Source organism: Lithobates pipiens, unplaced genomic scaffold (genome assembly GCF_037356315.1).
Source record: "Lithobates pipiens isolate NorthernLeopardFrog02 unplaced genomic scaffold, aLitPip1_a1.2 Scaffold_18, whole genome shotgun sequence".
In the NCBI taxonomy this organism is placed as follows: Eukaryota; Metazoa; Chordata; class Amphibia; order Anura; family Ranidae; genus Lithobates; species Lithobates pipiens.
In genome coordinates this window covers 393,376,654-393,395,890 of record NW_027507758.1, presented here as the reverse complement: position 1 = coordinate 393,395,890, position 19,237 = coordinate 393,376,654, and the positions used below count along the sequence as shown (strand labels likewise).

The 19,237-nt window shown below is 43.6% G+C and overlaps 2 protein-coding genes across 14 annotated transcripts in view; one reads left to right on the top strand and one right to left on the bottom strand.

The window, feature by feature from the left end:
* Positions 1–19,237, bottom strand: part of LOC143989955 (uncharacterized) — a 269,998-nt gene that overhangs the window by 21,812 nt on the left and 228,949 nt on the right. The window lies entirely within an intron of this gene.
* Positions 1–19,237, top strand: part of LOC143989382 (E3 SUMO-protein ligase ZNF451-like) — a 77,519-nt gene that overhangs the window by 7,695 nt on the left and 50,587 nt on the right. For 5 of the 13 annotated variants that reach the window (XR_013277025.1, XR_013277024.1, XM_077489489.1 and 2 more), the window contains exons 2-3: positions 5,618–5,766; positions 8,313–8,427. Coding sequence is in view for 11 of the 13 variants with exons in the window: in XM_077489489.1 (XP_077345615.1) it covers positions 8,353–8,427 (75 nt within the window). In the remaining 2 variants the exon portion in view is untranslated. Of the gene's footprint in view, positions 1–5,617; positions 5,767–8,312; positions 8,428–17,886; positions 18,007–18,240; positions 19,231–19,237 lie in introns of those variants that run through there. The other 8 variants (XM_077489493.1, XM_077489492.1, XM_077489491.1 and 5 more) reach the window with 8 other exon arrangements.

Genomic DNA, 19,237 nt, shown 5'->3' with positions numbered 1-19,237 from the left:
GTCCCGCCCACCCTGGCCGGGTCCCGCCCACCCCAACATCCAGCTGAAATCTGACAGATCCTGAGCGCCGCTGAGTGTGGAGGAGGGAGGAGGACGGCAGTCAGTGTTACTGCTGCTGCATGTCTGGGGCATCAATAGTGAGTGGGCTGGTGGCAGCTTAGGCGCCAGTTTGCGATTTCTGGTTGCATTGGTGACCTGGCGCCTGGGGTTTGTCGAGCCCTGTTTTATATGCACCCATTTTAGCTCAAAGAAAAGTGATGTGGATACTGCATTTCTGGCAAGATCAACAGGTTTTTTGTGTTATTTGCATTTTAGCACTTTCTGAAAATGTTCTTGTCCTGAAGAAAGAAAACAAGTGCAGAACCACATCTAAGGATTGAGAATACAAGGGAAGAGAGGTGCCTCCTAAGTGTAAAAGTTTAAAATCACTTTAATAGTGACAGACAATTGGCAACTCGCATGAGTGAAGACAATAACAGTCACATCTGTATGTAAGGCATCCAGTAGCAAGATAGGTGACAGTCATGGTACCTCTAATTCTCCACTGGTCTAGGGATGGAGTGTGGCAGGCACATCTATGTGTGGTATTATCCCAGAAAGGTAAAGCAGTGAACAGTCGGGTGCCCTCGCTCATGGCGCTGCTAAGCGTGATGTCCGGGCTGGAAACCTTTGATGGTGATTTCGCCCGTGCGGTATAAAAAACGAAGCTTGGTTTGCATGAGGCAGAGCGGTGTGGGGCAATGACATTACTAAGGTGCGACGCGTTTCTGAGCGACAGATGTGCCTGTTCTCTTTACTCATGCGAGTTGCCAATTGTCTGTCACTATTTAATCGCTTGCAGACCAGCCGTCACAGTATTGCTGTGGCAGGTTGGCTCTGCTGTACAAATTCACATTATTGTACGTGATCTTTTGAGGTCCGGATAGCAGGTGCGTGGGTCCCGTGGGGATACCCACTATCGTGTCACGGAGAGGAAGAACGGGGAAACAAACATTTCCCTGTTCTGCCTAGTGACACTGATCACAGCTCTCTGTGATTGGGAGCGGTGATCAGTGTTGTGTCACACATAGCCCCCCCCCCACAGTTAGAATCACTCCCTAGGACACACTTAACGCCTGCAGCGCCCCCTCCTGGTTAACCCCTTGACTACCAGTCACATTTACACAGTAATCAGTGCATTTTTAATCACACTAATAGTAAAGCTGCACGATTCTGGCTAAAATGAGAATCACAATTTTTTTGCTTAGAAGATAGATCACGATTCTCACGGCGTAACATCATCTTTCACATTAAAACAAAAAAAATTGTGCTAACTATACGGTTTCTTTTTTATTTATTGAAGTGTATTTTTTTCCCCAAAAATTGCATTTGAAAGACTGCTGGGCAAATACAGTGTGACACTAAATATTGCAGCAACTGCCATTTTATTCCCTAGGGTCTCTGCTAAAATTATAAAAATAAATATATATATATTAGGGCTTGACAAACTTGCTTGGAATCTAGGAGCCAGCTAAAAAAGTTAGGAGCTAGGTCGGTAACGGCGATCCGGACCTGTCCCTGGCCTGACAAGGAGACGAGTGAGGGGAAGATAGCGTTGCTGCCCCCCCATCTCCAAGTCATTGCCCATAGCTCTTAGAGGGATATTTTATTTATTTTTTTCAAATGACAATTTTTTTTTTAAATTGCATTTTAGTGTAAATATGAGATGTGAGGTCTCTCTGACCCGGATCTCATATTTAAGATGACCTGTCATGCTTTTTCTATTAGAAGGGATTTTTACATTCCTTGTAATAAGAATAAAAGTGACACTAATTTTTTTTTTAATAAAAGAACAGTGAAAAAAATAAAAATAAAAAAGTTAAAGTGGAAGTAAACCCACTTTTTTAACTTTTACCTACAGGAAAGCCTATAATAAGGCTTACCTGTAGGTAAAAAAAATATCTCCTAAACCTGTACGGTTTAGGAGATATTCCCCTCGGTATGCGCCGCTGACTGCAGCGGCGCATGCGCACAAGGGGGTTCTCTCCGCGAAAATCCGGCAGCGCTCGTCCGGCCGGATTTAAATCTCCCGCGCGCATGCGCGGGAGTGACGATATCGCGGCTCCGGCCACTCACAGCGCCGGAGCCGCGATACCCGGAAGAGACGCCGAGGGAGCATGTCGGCTTCCTCGGCGTGGATCGGGCGAGATGTCGGGGCCTCGTTCTAAGGTAAGTATTTCATAATGAGCTAGTATGCGGTGCATACTAGCTCATTATGCCTTTTGCTTTGCAGGTTTAAAAAAAAAAAAAAAAAAAATGCGGGTTTACTACCGCTTTAAAATAAGAAAAAACATTTTTAAACGCGCCCTGTCCCGTCCGCATATGAAAGCGGTGTTCAAACCACATATAGGAGGTATTGCCTTGATCGGTAGAGCGAGAGCAATAATTCTAGCCCTAGACCTCCTCTGTAATTCAAAACATGCAACCTGTAGAATTTTTTTAAACGTCGCCTATGGAGATTTTAAAGGGTAAAAGTTTGTCGCCATTCCATGAGCGGGTGCAATTTTGAAGCGTGACGTATTGGGTATCAATTTACTCGGCGTAACATTATCTTTCACAATATAAAAAAAAATTGGGCTAACTTTACTGTTGTCTTATTTTTTTATTAAATAAATTATTTTTCCCAAAAAAATGCGCTTGTAAGTCCGCTGCGCAAATACGGTACGACAGACAGTATTGCAACAACCGCCATTTTATTCTCTAGGGTGTTAGAATAAAAAATATATATAATGTTTAGGGGGTTCTAAATAAAGGGAAGGAGATAGGCAGGTAATAAAAAAACGCAGGGGAAGCTCCATTAGCATTACTGGTTGTCATACCAACGGCCACCACAAGAGGGCGCCAGATTCCTGAAGGAATCATAGGACCGCAGAAGGCCTCAAAGCCGCGGCCTCAATTACCGGCCGTCGGCGGAACGGCCCGACGCGATCACGCCGGTGGGGTCCACGGAGACTGGATACCCCCAGCTGTGCTGCGCCAGGTCGCTAATTCTAGTCACAAATGCGACCTGGCGCCCGGGTTTTGTCGAGCCCTGTATGTGTGTGTGTGTGTGTGTGTGTGTGTATATGTGTGTGTGTATGTGTGTGTATGTGTGTGCAGGGCTCGACAAACCCCGGTCGCCAGGTCGCATTTGCGCCTAGATTTCGTGTCCTGGCGACTGGGGCAACGCTGCTGGGGTATCCTGTCTCCATTTGGACCCCGAACTCCGCCGCGCAATTCCATCGGGCCGCGCCGGCCAGTAATTGAGGCCACGGCTTTGCGGCCTTCTAAAATCTTTCGGTAGTCTGGCGCCATCTTGTGGTGGATGTAGAAATTACACCCTATTCCAATAATGCTAATTCCTAATGGAGTGAAGCTCCCCTGCCTGTTTTTTGTGTGGTGGCTGGTAAATGGCTTCTCATTATATATATATATATATATATATATATATATATATATATATATATATATATATATATATATATATATAAATATTATTAAATTTATTAATTTATTTATTAATATATATATATATATATATATATATATATATATATATATATATATATATATATATATATATATATATATATATTTTTTTTTTTTTTTTTTTTTTTTTAAAGTAAAAAAAAAAATTATTTTAATTAAGGAAAAAAAAAATATTATTTGTAATCCTCCCTGCTTGACCCCTTTCACAAGGGCTGTCTGATCAGGTTCACCTGTCAGTTTTTCAGGCGGACCTGATCGAACCCTTAGCAGGGAAATGGCAGTAAATGAGTGGGAATATGTCGGAAATAATAGTCACATTCTTTTGTTAACCACTTCGTGCCCGCGCTATAGACGAAAGATGTCTACAGCGCGGACACCAATTGCCGGGAGGGCGTCCCTAGACATCCTCCTGTTTACTTCCCCTCTGCACGCCGCCATGGGCGAGCATCGGGGAAGTTCTGTGTTGGCCGTGTCCCTTGGATACAGCCAATCACAGATCATGCTAAATTACCAATCACAGCGGCCATTTAGCACTCGAGCGGTGTGTCCAATGAGAGGTGATCTCATATGTGGGGGGCTGGGGGCTATCTTCCCCTCACTCGTCTCCATGTCAGGCCAGGGACAGGTCCAGATCGCCGTCACGGACCTGGCTCCTAACTTTTTTAGCTGGCTCCTAGATTCCAAGCAAATTTGTCAACCCCTGTGTGTGTGTGTGTTTGGGGGTTCCAAGTAATTTTCTTGCGTTTTTTTAACGATTAATTGTGCAGCTCTAACTAATAGCTGTATAAATGTGAGTGGTCCCAAAAGTGTCCGATCTGTCCGCCATAATGTTGCAGTCACGATAAAAAATCGCTGATAGACTTCATTACTAATTTAAAAAAAAAATTATTAATAAAAATGCCAATAAACTATCCCCTATTTTGTAGACGCTATAACTTTTGTGCAAACCAATCAGTTTTTTTTTTTCTTCTTCTTTACCAATATGTAGAAGAATGAGTATTGGCCAAAACTGAGGGAAAAAAAATTTAGTTGTAGGTATTTTTTGGGAGATATTTATTATAGCAAAAAGTAAAAAAAAAATGCTTTTTTTAATTTTTTTAAATTGTCGCTCATTGTTTTATAGCGCAAAAAATAAAAACCGCAGAGGTATTCAAATACCACCAAAGGAAAGCTCTATTTGTAGGGAAAAAGAGGACGTAAATTTTGTTTGGGAGCCACGTCGCATGACCACACCATTGTCGGTTAAAGCGATGCAGTGCCAAATCGCAAAAAGTGCTCTGGTCAGCCAAATGGTCCGGGGCTGAAGTAGTTAAAGCGGGAGTCCACCGGGACTCCGCGTTTTTTTTTTTTTTTTTTTTTTTTTAAAGCCAGCAGCTACAAATACTGCAGCTGCTGACTTTTAAAATAGTGACACTTACCTGTCCAGCGTGCCCGCGATGTCGGCACCCGAAGCCGATCTCTAGGTCGTCTGTCGGGTCCTGCCGCCGCCATCTTGGGTATGGGAATCAGGAAATGGAGCCTTTCGGCTTCATTTCCCGGTTCCCTACTAAGCATGCGCGAATCGCGCTGCGCAATAAGGACGCTCCCCGCTGCCTCTGGGATCTGTGTGTTTCCCAGCAGGCAGCGGGGCACTTGCGGGAAGGGGCGGGCACTTGCTGAAAGGGGCGTAAGTTACGCCCCTTTCCACAGAGAGCTATCCCGGAAGTGGGTGCAGTTACCTGGATTATCCAGGTAACTGCACCTGGATTATCCAGGTAACTGCACCCCCCTCCCCCCTGAAAGGTGCTGATTGTGGCACCGGAGGGGGGAGGGTTCCGATGAGCGGAAGGTCCACTTTAGGGTGGACCTCCGCTTTAAAGTAGTTTTAAACTTTTACACTGGTATTCTCAGTTTTGGCTGGAATTGGCTTCTATCTCTACCTGGTGGCAGCCCTGAGTTTATGGACCCTATCCTTTCGCCTTATGTAATATGGATTAATATGAACCTTTTTGCGTTAACTTAGAGCCAGTGTTTTGCGCTTTGTACTTGTTAACATCTAAGGATTGGTAAGCAACAATATATAATTTTTTAGTTCTTGGGTTTAGTTTTTTTCATTTTCTAACATCTTTAGCCCCTCTAGGTATTCACTTGCGGGAGAACCATCAGCTGTAAAATGCCATATGGTACCTGGATTTCTTTTTAACCACTTCAGCCCCGGACCAATTATCAGCCTAAGGACCAGAAGTATTTTTACAATTTCGCACTGCACTGCTTTAACTGGTAATTGCGTGGCCATGCAATGTTGTACCCAAACAAAATTTGTGTCCTTTTCTTCCCACAAATAGAGCTTTCTTTTGATGGTATTTGATTGCCTCTACGATTTTTATTTTTTACGATATAAATGGAAAAAGACGAAAAGTTTGGAAAAAATAATATATTTTCTACTTTTTGTTATAAGAAAAATTGAATAAACTCAATTTTAGTCATACATTTAGGGCAAAATTTATTCAGCCACATGTCTTTAGTAAAAAAAAAAAATATGAATAAGCGTATATTTATTGGTTTGCGCAAAAGTTATAGCGTCTACAAACTAGAGTACATTTTCTGGAATTTAAACAGCTTTCAATTTATGACTGCCTATCATTTCTTGAGGTGCTAAAATGGCAGGGCAGTACAACCCCCCCCCCCCCCCAAATGACCCCATTTTGGAAAGTAGACACCCCAAGGAAATTGCTGAGGGGCATGTTGAGCCCATTGAATATTTTTTTTTTTTTGTCCCAAGTGATTGAATAATGACACAAAAAAAAAAAAAGTTTACAAAAAGTTGTCACTAAATTATATATTTCTCACACATGCCATAGTTATATGTGGAATTGCACCCCAAAATATATTCTGCTGCTTCTCCTGAGTACGAGGATACCACATATGTGGGACTTTTTGGGAGTTTAGCCGCGTACGGCACCCCGAAAAATAATCACTGCCTTCAGGATTTCTAAGGGTGCAAATTTTTGATTTCACTCCTCACTACCTATCACAGTTTCAAAGGCCATAAAATGCCAAAATAGCACAAAACCCCCCCCAAATGACCCCATTTTGGAAAGTAGACACCCCAAGCTATTTACTGAGAGGCATGTTGAGTCCATGAAATATTTTATATTTTGCCACAAGTTGCAGGAATATTACAATTTTATTTATTTTTTTGCTCAAAGTTGTCACTAAATGATATATTGCTCACACATGCTATGGGCATTAGTGAAATTACACCCCAAAATAAATTCTGCTGCTTCTCCCGAGTATGGTGATACCACATATGGGGGACTTTTTGGGAGCCTAGCCACGTACAGGACCCGGAAAACCAAGCACTGCCTTTCGGGTTTAAATATAAAACGCTACCAAAAAAACTGTTAGCGATCGCAGGGATCAGGCCTGACTCTGCGATCGCTGCAGTTATGTGTTTAGTGTTTTGTAAGTGACAGTGATCGATCGATACTGCACTTGGGTGGGCTGGGCGGAGGGGCAAAACGCAGGTGCTAGCAGGTATCTGGGCTGATCCTGCTAACAATGCGTTTTTTTTGGAACCATAAACTGCTGGGGACACTAGTATAGATCTGATCAGATATTGATCTGTTCAGATCCTATACCACTACGGGAGGTGTATGCTTTGCGCATGGGTGTTAGCGGTACTGGCACTAACCTAGCGCTGCCTGGGGCGACGCAGACCCTGACCCTAAAACCTAATTGATATCACCCGCCGGGTGATCAGGGGGTTAAACCTTTATTGGGTAATAAATGGTGGGTGCCCTGATGCTATAAAAAGCAAACTAACTAACCAGAGTCACCCGTAACACTTATACGGTGATCACTGGTGAAAGGGTTAACTAGGGGCAATCTGGGTTCAAATTTTTATTAGGTAGTATATGGGGGTCCCCGACGCTATATAAAAACCTGACGGGGAACCTAAATAACTAACTGACTAACCAGCGTCACCAGTGACACTTATACGGTGATCACTGGTAAAAGGGTTAACTAGGGGCAATCAGGGGGTTAAAACCATTATTGGGTAATATATTGGGGTACCTAGCGCTATAAAAACCTGGCGGTGAACCTGAAAAAATAACTAGCTACCTAGCGACACTAATGCAGCGATCAGAAAAACGATCGCTTAGTGACACTGGAAAAAGGGGGTGAAAGGGTTAACTCTAGGGGCAATCGGGGTTAAACCTTTATTGGGGGGTAGGGGGCTACCCTGGACCTAACACTAACTGCCCTGACAGTTTTTACTGTCATAACTGACACTAAATGCAGTGATCAGAAAATAAATGATCACTGCAATCAGTGACACTGTGACTGGGAGGGGGGGGGGCGTTTTGTGTGCCTACATGTCAGTGTAGTGTTGGTGCACACTTACTTTCACTGTTCTCCTCGCAGTCCGGTCAAAAAGACCGCCTGAGGAGAATGACATCACTTCCTCCCTGCCTGTGTTTACTATACACAGCGGGGGAAGCTTCTCATTGGCCAGGAGCGATCGAGAGGGGATGGCCAGAAACCAACGGCCATCCCCTCATCCCGGATTGCTCCTGCAGCGAAACGGACCGCCGCATCCAGCGGGAGGGGGTCCGATCGTGACCCCCACCCGCTGAAAGGCGAGCACGTACATGTACATGTGCTTGTGCCTGTCGGTGCCATTGCACCGACGTCGGTACATTGCCATGCGGCGGTCCTTGAGTGGTTAAAATAAATAGTGGGAAGACTGTTTTTGAGCTATGATTGGTTGTGTACATTTGTGAAGATATGCTAATGATTTTCATTTGTCTTTCCATCCCTAGGGTGTTACTTTGACTACTTTAACAGCTTAGTACGTACTTTATGATGGACTCTAATGAAAAAGAAAAGATGATAGAGAGAGACCATTTCAGTGAAGAGGAGGTGGAATTTGTAGGTGTAAGTATATCATTTAGATATGTGCTGACTGATGGATACTTGTATGGTTTTTCTACTCTGTTGTATTGTACTATAAATATTGATTGAACATTTCCAGAATAGACACTGTCTCAGATCCCTGGTAATGCTAAAAAAAAAAAGAGGGGGGAGAAAAGTGACAAGTCTCTTTAAAGAATAATGGGACTTTAATTGAGACAAGGTCTATTGATAGGGTAGGCACATTAAGACACCAATTTTTTTAAAAATATATAAATTTATTAATCATATCAAAAACATATAAAAATACATGAAGAGTATTTGATGGACCATGAGACAATACTTGACAATCGTAATCTGATGCGTTGACAAGCAAAACCAACATGTTTCACATGATTGCTTGGTTAAGGTTTTGCATATACCACCTATTTCATCTATATTACATAGAATAAACATATCATTAGTATAATAAAATACATTGGTTGATGCATCATTAAGAAAATGATTAAACTTCATTGTGGTCACATTAGTTATTAACATAATCGGTTATTTTATACATATTGTGCCTACCTGGTCCTTAAAATAAATAATAACCATATGCGTCTGATTGCGCCACCACATCACAGGTGACGCCGATAACCACACCCAGTTCCCACTAGGGGGTCAGATCCCAGTTGGGCTGCAAGAGGGGAGTTTGGATCATGCCTGTCCGACAAAATGGAAACTGCAACAGTAATCTAAAAAAAATAATAGATTATACTATAGTAGTGTTCATAACTAATTTTTTTTTTTTTTTAGTGTATATGTATATATGTATAAAAACATTTTTTATATCTGGATATATTTTGTTTTTATTTTAGTGGTCCAAATGAGTGGACTAAAAATAATAAATGAGATAGATGAAATATATATATAATTATTTATTTTTTTAATATAAAGAAATATAAATAAAAATATATTGTAGATATACTTCTAGCACTGGTGCTTAATACACCTCAAAGTCTAAGTTTAACATGATATTGATATCAATGGTGATTTAAAGAGGGATTCCACCAACAAAAAAAATATTAAAAGCCAGCAGCTATAAATATTACAGCTGCTGACTTTTAATAAATGGACACTCACCTGTCCCGGGTTCCAGCAATGCTGAGGCCGATCGATCGCTCGGCTCTCGGCTGCTGTCGCCACCATTCTAAGTGAGGGAATCAGGAAGTGAAGCGAATCGGCTTCACTTCCCGGTTCCCTACTGCGCATGCGCGAGCCGGGCCGCGCAATAGGAAATCTCCGCGCTGTCACTGGGACCCGTGTGTGTCCCAGCAGACAGCGCGGCAGGGCAGGAAATGGCGTAGACTCCCACGGGAGTCTATGCCCGGAAGTGGGTGAAAATACCTGTCTTTGACAGGTATCTCCACCCCCCTCCCCCCTGGAAAGGTGTCAATTGTGACACCGGAGGGGGGGAGGGATCCGATCAGCGGAGGTTCCACTTTAGGGTGGAATCCCGCTTTAAGCTTAAAAAATAGGCAACTAATTTACCCTGCTATTGCTTTATCTGTAATGTCTTTATATTAAATGGGCAGAGTTAGTCTACTTAGAATATAGGCCAATAGAAAATAAAATAACACAAATAATAACATAGTACTATTTATAAAGCAGACCAATAATCTAATGGTAGATGGCTATTTATATAGCCAATGCAAAAGCATAGGGCATAATAGCAATAACATGGCTGCTTATTAGTTACATTCCTAAATTGGATAACAACTAACCCATAGAGGCTCTTACCTGAGAACAGAACATGCAGATTAATCAGAATAGTAAAATGATGGAATAACTGCTATTCCATCATCTTACTATTCTGATTAATCTGCATGTTCTGTTCTCAGGTGAGAGCCTCTATGGGTTAGTTGTTGTCTAATTTAGGAATGTAACTAATAAGCAGCCATGTTATTGCTATTATGCCCTATGCTTTTGCATTGGCTATATAAATGGCTATCTACCATTAGATTATTGGTCTGCTTTATAGTATATAGTACTATGTTATTATTTGTCTTGTTTTATTTTCTATTGGCTCATATTCTATCTAAGTAGACTAACTCTGCCTATTTAATACAAAGACATTATCGCTTTACATTATCAGATACAGCAATAGCAGGGTAAATTAGTTGCCTATTTTTTAAGCTTCAATATCATATTAAACTTAGACTTTGAGGTGTATTAAGCACCAGTGCTATAGGTATATCTACAATATTTTTATTTTTATTTCTTTATATTTTGTATTAATAAAAAAAAAAAAAAAAAAAAAAATATATATATATATATATATATATATATATATATATATATATATATATATATATATATATATATATATATTTATTATATAATATATTTTATTATATTATATTATATAATATATTTTATTATATTATATTATATAATATATTTTATTATATTAATTTTCTCTTATATTCACCGACCGACACAGCTTCTCTCTGTAACAACAAAATGGGTTGTCAGCCCTATCACTGGAGATTACTAGGCCAAGTTGTAACACACTTCAGAACTTTTAGTTCCGCCCAGGGGTTGGTCCCTAGGCTACAACCCCCACAGCCTGCCCTAGCAGACTCAGTTTTATTTTGCCTAGTGAAGGAGATGCACCTAGGAACCCTGTGGGCCCATAGGTCCGTGTTTTTTTTTTGATGCAGAAACTTGGCTTTTTGCGCAAGATGAATGATCCTGTGATCTTCTATCAACAGCCAGCTGGGTGACAGGCCGGTTCACTTATCCTTGTAGTCTCCCCAGTCCAGCCATCGAGCGCGTGCAGGTCGCAGCTACGGCTCGGCAGGCCACGACATACCTCAGCTCCAGATGTGGTCGGTGAGCTTTATGCTCCGGGGCATACGTATGACAGGGCTACTGATGTCTGCGTCACAGTATGCCGGGCCAGTAGTCTTCCCTGTACTGATCAGGAGTTGACTACCATGGAATGTCCTCCAGCTCTTCAGGACTGGTAAGTACAGCTCTCCCTGTCTCGGCAGGGTGGAGCAGCTGGGCATTCCTTGCTTTCTCTATGCCTCTCATGGCGCTGATCGGCGGCCATTTTAAATGTGGGCAAGGGTCAGACATGCTTCTGGCTTCAAGCAGCCATTTTCCTAGTGATTCTGTATTAGTACACTGGCGGACATTTTCTTTTAGCCGGACTGCGTTTTTTGTGCTCTAGCAGCAGCCCCTGTGCCCTCAGCTTGTTTGGTCATCACAGAGCGCTGGGAGTTTTATCCTGTGATTCTGAACACGTGTGTCAGATCGCTCACCGATCGTGCGACCGGCCGGCCACAACACAGTTTTGCTATCTCTGTATCTGGGAGCGCTGGGGATCGACGGGCACTGCTGTAATTCAGTGCGGAACTGCTCGGGGTGGTGAGTCCAGCGGGTTAGAGCCCCTCAGTCAGCGGCAGCAAGGAGGGTGGGACTGTCACTGTCCTAAGTCCCCTTCGGGTGGCAGACAGGGTAGGGTCAGCATGGCTTCAGAAACTGGTGTTTCTTCCCCCGAAATCCAGGCAATTGCAACCGGGTCACCTGAGGACTGCGTGGTCCATATGGACACCCTTCCGGCAGTCCTCAATTCATTTGTTGCCAAGATAGTGGCGGTACGTGGGAAGAAAGGTGCTAAAAAGCAGCTCCTCCCGTCCTCTGGGGAGAGCTCTGATGCAGACTTAGCTCCTGCTGAGGCCGGTGACCCCTGCTCTGTCTTCTTAGATGACGTTGACCAGGACCGTTCAGACAGTGAGGATGAGTCCCCGTCTGGGTCCTATCCATTCAAGGATCCCACAGACAGGAAGGCCGAGGCGGTGGCTCGTTCCTTGTTTACGTTTGTGGGGTCAGCCGTGCGACCGGTACTGGCATCCGCACTGGTGTCGCAGACACTAACTGAGTGGGCAAAACTTTTTTGCACTACAAATTGGGAGAGCAGCGGGCCTCCCCTGTCTGCGTGGAACTAGCAGACCAACTAGTGCACGCCCGTGAGTACGTCTGTGACGCAGCACTGGATACTCTCCCTCTGTTATCCAGGGCTTCAGTGTCAGCTGTGGTGCTGAGGCACCTGATTTGGCTAAAATGCTGGTCTGCTGATCAGGCATCCAAGAAAGCCCTGACGGATCTTCCTTTTCTTGGTGACCGGCTCTTTGGAGCCTCGTTAGATGACATTATTAAAAATGCCACTGGTGGTAAGAGTACCCTACTCTCACAGGCCAGGAAAGCTTAGGAGCCACGCCGCAGGCAAGGGCCCTCTTTTTCTGCTCACAAGCGGCTTTTTCGTCCGCCCGGTGCTTCCACAAAACATCCCCAGCCCGACAGGACGCCCACGGACGGTCAAAAACGTCCCTGGAACCGCAAGCCTGCGAACAAAAGTGCTACCGCATGAAGGTTTGTCCCCACCCATGTCTCGGGTGGGGTGTCGCCTTCGGGAGTTTGCAACCCGGTGGTCCTCCCGGTTATCCGACCAATAAGTCTGTGATTGAATTTCCACAGGCTACAAGATAGAGTTCCTCTCTTGGCCGCCAAACGGATTCTTCCCCTCCAGCATACCTGTATCCCCGGTTTGCCGGGAGGCCCTGTTGGGGGCTGTAACGGACTTTCTGAATCGAGGGGTGATTGTACCTGTTCCAGAGCCGGAACGCTTCCAGGTATTCTACTCAAATCCGTTTGTGGTTCCTAAGAAGGAAGGGGTATGTCCAATATTGGACTTGAAAGCCCTCAATCGCTTTGTAAAAGTGCAGAGGTTCAGGTTGGAATCAGTTCACTCAGTAGTCGCTGCACTCCATCAAGGGTACTCCCTGGCGTCCTTGGAAATCCAGGATGCGTACCTGCACATACCCATATGCCTTTGGCATCAAAAGTTTCTGCGTTTTGCAGTCGGGGAAGCCCATTACCAATTTGTGGCTCTTCCTTTTGGTCTGGCATCAGCCCCCCGAGTTTTTACCAAGGTATTGGCTCCAGTATTGGCGTTGCTGAGACAACGTGGGATCGTGATCGTGGGCTACCTGGACGATCGCCTCCTGAGAGCATCTTCCGCCTCAGAATTAGAAGAGGATATGGCGATCACCATGCAGACCCTGCAAGAATTTGGGTGGCTGTTGAACCTAAAGAAGTCAGTGATTTTCCCGACCCAGCGTCTGGAGTACCTAGGTTTACTGTTGGACTCCAGGGAAGCGAGAGGTTTTCTCCCTTCAGACAAATTGCAGACTCTCAGGTCCGCGGTGAAACTGCTGATGAACCGCAAGTGGTCGTCCCTCCGGTTTTGCATGCGAGTATTGGGACTCATGTTAGCCTCCTTCGAGGCAGTACCTTACGCCCAGTTCCACACCAGAGTACTGCAGAAGGAGATCTTGTTAAAATGGGACAAGTCTCAGTTGTCCCTGTATCAACAGATCCAGGTGAGCCAACCAGTCAGGGACTCTCTGGTGGTTGAGGTCCCCGGTGATTCAGTCCGGAAAACCGTTCCTTCCTCTGAAGTGGACGGTGGTCACTACGGACGCCAGTTTATTCGGCTGGGGTGGAGTGATGGGGGTTCAGTTAACTCAGGGCCTCTGGTCGACGGTAGAATCCGAGTTGCCGATTAAATCTGCTCAAATTGAGAGCGATCAGGCTGTGTCTCCACCCGTGGTCGGTGAGTCTTCGAGGGCGTCCAGTCAAGATTCAGTCGGACAACGCCACGGCGGTGGCATACATAAATCACCAGAGGGCAACAAGAAGCTCAGCCGCTGCTCGGAAGGTTGCTCGCATACTTCGGTGGGCAAAGCGACACGTTCTGGCCCTTTTGGCCATTTACATCCCGGGAGTGGAAAACTGGCAGGCGGACTATCTGAGTCGACAGATGCTGGAAGTCGTACCTGGAAGGCTTATATCTCCATGTGTGAGGAGAATGGTTGGCATCCTTTTCCATAGCAAGGATCCTGCTGTTTTTTTTTCAGTGAGGAGTAGACCAGAGATTGTCATTGAGCACCATCAAGGGGCAGATCTCAGCCCTGGCTGTCTTCTTTTCAATGACCCCTGGCATCACACTCCTTTAGTGGGTACCTTTGTTCAGGGGGTACGACATGTAGTCCCACCGTTACCCCCATGGGATTTGAACCTGGTGTTGTCGGCGCTTCAAAAACCTCTGTTTGAAAATATCAGGGAGATTCCCCTGTTGACTCTTTCCCAGAAAGTGGTCTTTCTAGTGGCCATTACCTCGGCCAGGAGGGTTTTGGAATTGGTGGCCTCATCTTGCAAGTCGCCCTATCTGGTCATCCACAGGGATAAGGTGGTGTTGTCCTCAACCATCTTTTCTACCGAAGGTGGTCTCAGATTTTCATATCAATGAGGACATTGTATTACCATTGTTCTAAGCCGAAGCACCCCAAAGAGGTGGCCCTTCACGCTCTCGACATGGTTAGGGCTCTGAAGGTGTATTTGTCTTCCACGGCTCCCTTTCGGAAGTCAGACTCACTGTTTGTTTCAGTGGCTGGTCCAAAGAAGGGTTTTAGCGGTCTCGTCGGTCACCATTTCCAGGTGGATCAGACAGATTGTAGTACAAGCCTACGCCTTGAAGGGGCAGGTGCCCCCCTTTCCGGTCACGGCCCACTGTACAAGGGCAATCGGAATGTCTTGGGCCTTCCGACACCAATCGTCGGTCGCTCAGGCGGCGACCTGGTAGTCTGTCCATACGTTTTACCAAGTTCTACAAGGTAGATGTCAGTGCATCGGCTGATGCCTGTTTTGGCCGCAAAGTTTTGCAGTCGGCCGTGTAGTTGCAATTGAATATGCAAGCTTCGTTTTTCCTGGTTTAAAAACGCAGTACTGTTGTGTTTATGCACTGTTGCGTTACTTCCGCAATGTTGCGGTCTTGGGGATGGCTCCTGTTGAGGATACCCGGTTATATCGTTGTGTTTTTCCCCACACTGCTGTTTTTTTGTGGGTTTAGTTTCACTAGTTCCCACTTGCCATGGTGGATGAAGTTTTTACGCCATTTTTCCCACCCCTCGTTTGGCACTGCTTGGGGACGTCCCGTTTTGTTAGAGAGGAGCGATGTCGGTTGGTGAATATAAGATAAAAATAGGATTTTTTTTGTACTCACTGTAAAATACTTTTCTCTGTAATTCACCGACCGACACAGCACCCACCCCTCCTTTTTCTCTTTACCCTATACTGCTTGTTGACGTACTGAGTCTGCTAGAGCAGGCTGTGGGGGTTGTAGCCTAGGGACCGCCCCCTGGGTGAAACTGAAAGTTCTGAAGTGTTGTGTTACAACTTTGCCTAGTAATCTCCAGTGATATGGCTGACAACCCATTTTGTTACAGAGAGGAGCTGTGTCGTTCGGTGTTTTACAGAGAAAAGGATTTTACAGTGAGTACAAAAAAATCCTATTTCTCTCTTATATTCACCGACCGACACAGCTCCTCTCTAACAAAATGGGACGCCCCCAAGCAGTGCCAAACGAAGGGTGGGAAAAACTAAAAAATGTTTAAAAGAAATGTTTTATTTATAAAGCTAAAAAAAAATGTTGTTAAACAACTGATTAGGTATTAACATAATGTGACCACAATGAAGTTTAATCATTTTCTTGATGATATATCAACCAATGTATTTTTATTATACTAATATGTTTATTCTATGTAATATAGATGAAACCTGTGGTATATGCAAAACCTTGACGAAGCAATCATGCGAAACATGTTGGTTCTGCTCATCAACGCATCAGATTACGATTGTCATGTATTGTCTCATGGTCCATCAAATACGCTATGAATATTTAATTTTTATATGTTTTTGATACTATTAATAAATGTATATCTTTTTTAAAAAAAATTGGTGTCTTATGTGCCTACCCTATCAATAGACCTTGTCTCAATTAAAATCCCATTATTCTTTAAAGAGACTTGTCGCTTTTCTCCCCCCTCTCTGTTGTATTGTAAGTGTTTATTTAAAGCATAAGTTCACCGTTTGGGGAAAAAAATAACTGCACACATTACAGGACAATTTTATGGTCCAGTTTATTGAGGCCCCAACTAGGAATGAAGCTCTGTTGGACCTGGTAATCTCAAACCATGCAGAGCTTATTACTAATGTCCAGATAAAGGAACACCTAGGTAGCAGTGATCATAACATGATTTCCTTTGATGTTAGCGCTAAACAAGAAATACATACGGGTAAGATAAAAACACTTAACTTCAAGAGAGCTAATTTTCCAAGGATGAGGGCTACTCTCCAGGACTTAGACTGGGAGAGAATATTCGCTTCAATGGGCACAGAACAGAAATGGGAATTCTTCAAAAAGACTGTTGGGGACCTCACTGCAAAGTATATTCCCATGGGCAATAAGTTTAAAAGGCTAAAAACAAAACCTATGTGGCTCACGGCCAAAGTTAAAAAAGCTATAAACTGTAAGAAGAGCTTTTAAAAAATATAAAAATGAAGGATCACTAGTGTCATTTAAATGTTACAAAGAAATTAACAGTATATGAAAAAAGGAAATCAAGGATGCAAAAATTCAAAACGAACGACAGATTGCAAAAGACAGTAGGACAAACCCCAAAAAATTCTTCAAATATATTAATAGTAAAAAGGTCAAGTCTGAGCATGTAGGCCCTTTACAAAACAATCTAGAGTGGGTGACTGGGGACAAAGAGAAGGCTAATTTATTAAACACTTTCTTCAGCTCTGTGTACACAAAAGAGCATGGGGGAGCTCATGTCCATAATGGGGGTGGTAGTGACACAGCCCCAAATGATCCACAATGGCTCAAAAGGGATATGGTCCAGAAATACTTAGACAGAATAAAGGTGGATAAAGCACCTGGACCTGATGGCATCCACCCACGGATCCTAAAAGAATTGAGCTCTGTAATTTCAGAGCCATTGTATCTAATTTTTAGGGACTCATTAATGACGGGAATAGTCCCACTGGATTGGCGCAGGGCGAACGTGGTGCCTATATTTAAAAAGGGATCAAAGTCTTTACCAAGTAACTATAGACCTGTTAGCTTAACTTCTATAGCTGGGAAGATACTGGAGCGTTTAATAAAAGACCACATCGACGAGTTCTTGCTGAACAAAAACACTTTAAGCAACAGACAGCATGGATTCATGAAAGACAGAAGTTGTCAGACAAATCTGATTTCTTTTTATGAGGAGGTAAGTAAAACCTTGGACAGAGGGGTGGCGGTGGACGTGGTATACTTGGATTTTGCAAAAGCATTCGATACAGTTCCGTACACACGGCTCATGTGTAAGGTAAAGTCTACAGGTTTGGAAATATCAGTTTGTAAATGGATAGAAAATTGGCTAGAAGACAGAATTCAAAGAGTCGTGGTTAATGACTCTTACTCTGAATGGTCTAAGGTTATCAGTGGTGTACCCCAAGGTTCAGTGTTGGGACCCTTACTTTTTAACATCTTTATAAATGATATTGGGTCTGGCATCAAAAGTAATATTTCTGTCTTTGCAGATGACACCAAGATATGCAGTGGAATAACGTCTTTACAGGATGTCTCCAATTTACAAGCCGACCTCAATACACTGTCTAATTGGGCGACTATGTGGCAGATGAGGTTTAATGTTGATAAATGTAAAGTTATGCACTTGGGGCCTAAGAATATGCATGCATCATACATGCTAGGGGGAGTACAACTGGGGGAATCCATAGTGGAGAAGGATCTGGGGGTTTTGGTAGACCATAAGCTCAATAACAACATGCAATGCCAAGCTGCTGTTTGCAAAGCGAGCAAAGTCCTTTCTTGTATTAAGAGAGGTATGGATTCCAGAGAAAGAGATATAATTTTGCCCCTGTTCAAATCATTAGTAAGACCTCACCTGGAATATGCCGTTCAGTTTTGGGCACCAGTTCTCAAAAAGGATATCGGGGAACTGGAGAAAGTGCAGAGAAGGGCAACCAAACTGATAAGAGGCATGGAGGAACTCAGCTATGAGGAGAGATTAGAGGAACTAAATCTATTCACTCTTGAGAAGAGGAGATTAAGGGGGGATATGATTAACATGTTCAAATATATTAGGGGTCCATATAGTGAACTTGGTGTTGAGTTGTTCTCTGTACGGTCAACCCAGAGGACACGGGGGCACTCTTTACGTCTAGAGGAAAAGAGATTTCAGCTTCAAGTACGGAAAGGTTTCTTCACAGTTAGAGCAGTGAAAATGTGGAATAGACTCCCACCAGAGGTGGTTCTGGCCAGTTCAGTAGATTGCTTTAAGAAAGGCTTGGATACTTTCCTGATGGTACATAATATAACTAGGTACTAACATAGGTAAAGTTGATCCAGGGAAAATCCGATCGCCTATTGGGGGATCAGGAAGGAATTTTTTTCCCCTGCTGTAGTAAATTGGAGCATGCTCTGCTGGGTTTTTTTTTCGCCTTCCTCTGGATCAATTGTGGGCATAAAATTGGGTATCTGGATTGTACGATTATTTTTTATTTTATTTATTTGTTTTTAAGGTTGAACTGGATGGACTTGTGTCTTTTTTCAACCTGACTAACTATGTAACTATGTAACTATATATATTTTTGTAGGGAAATTATTGTGCATTTATTATATTTCAGGGATGCAATCTCAGGCTTTTGCAAACATGCCCTGCAGCTTTCAGCCCTTACCTCCCGAAAGGGGCTGACTGTTTATAAGCTGTAAATAATCAACGCGAGTGCTCATCAGCAACCTTGCAGTTCATGGAGGACTAACTACAAGCCACCAGCCACAAAGTTCTCTCACTCACAGATTGCTTTGAATAAAAGATGAGGCCATGTGGGCAGAGTGCGTTTCAAAATTCAACAGCGGGCGTGGTGAGAA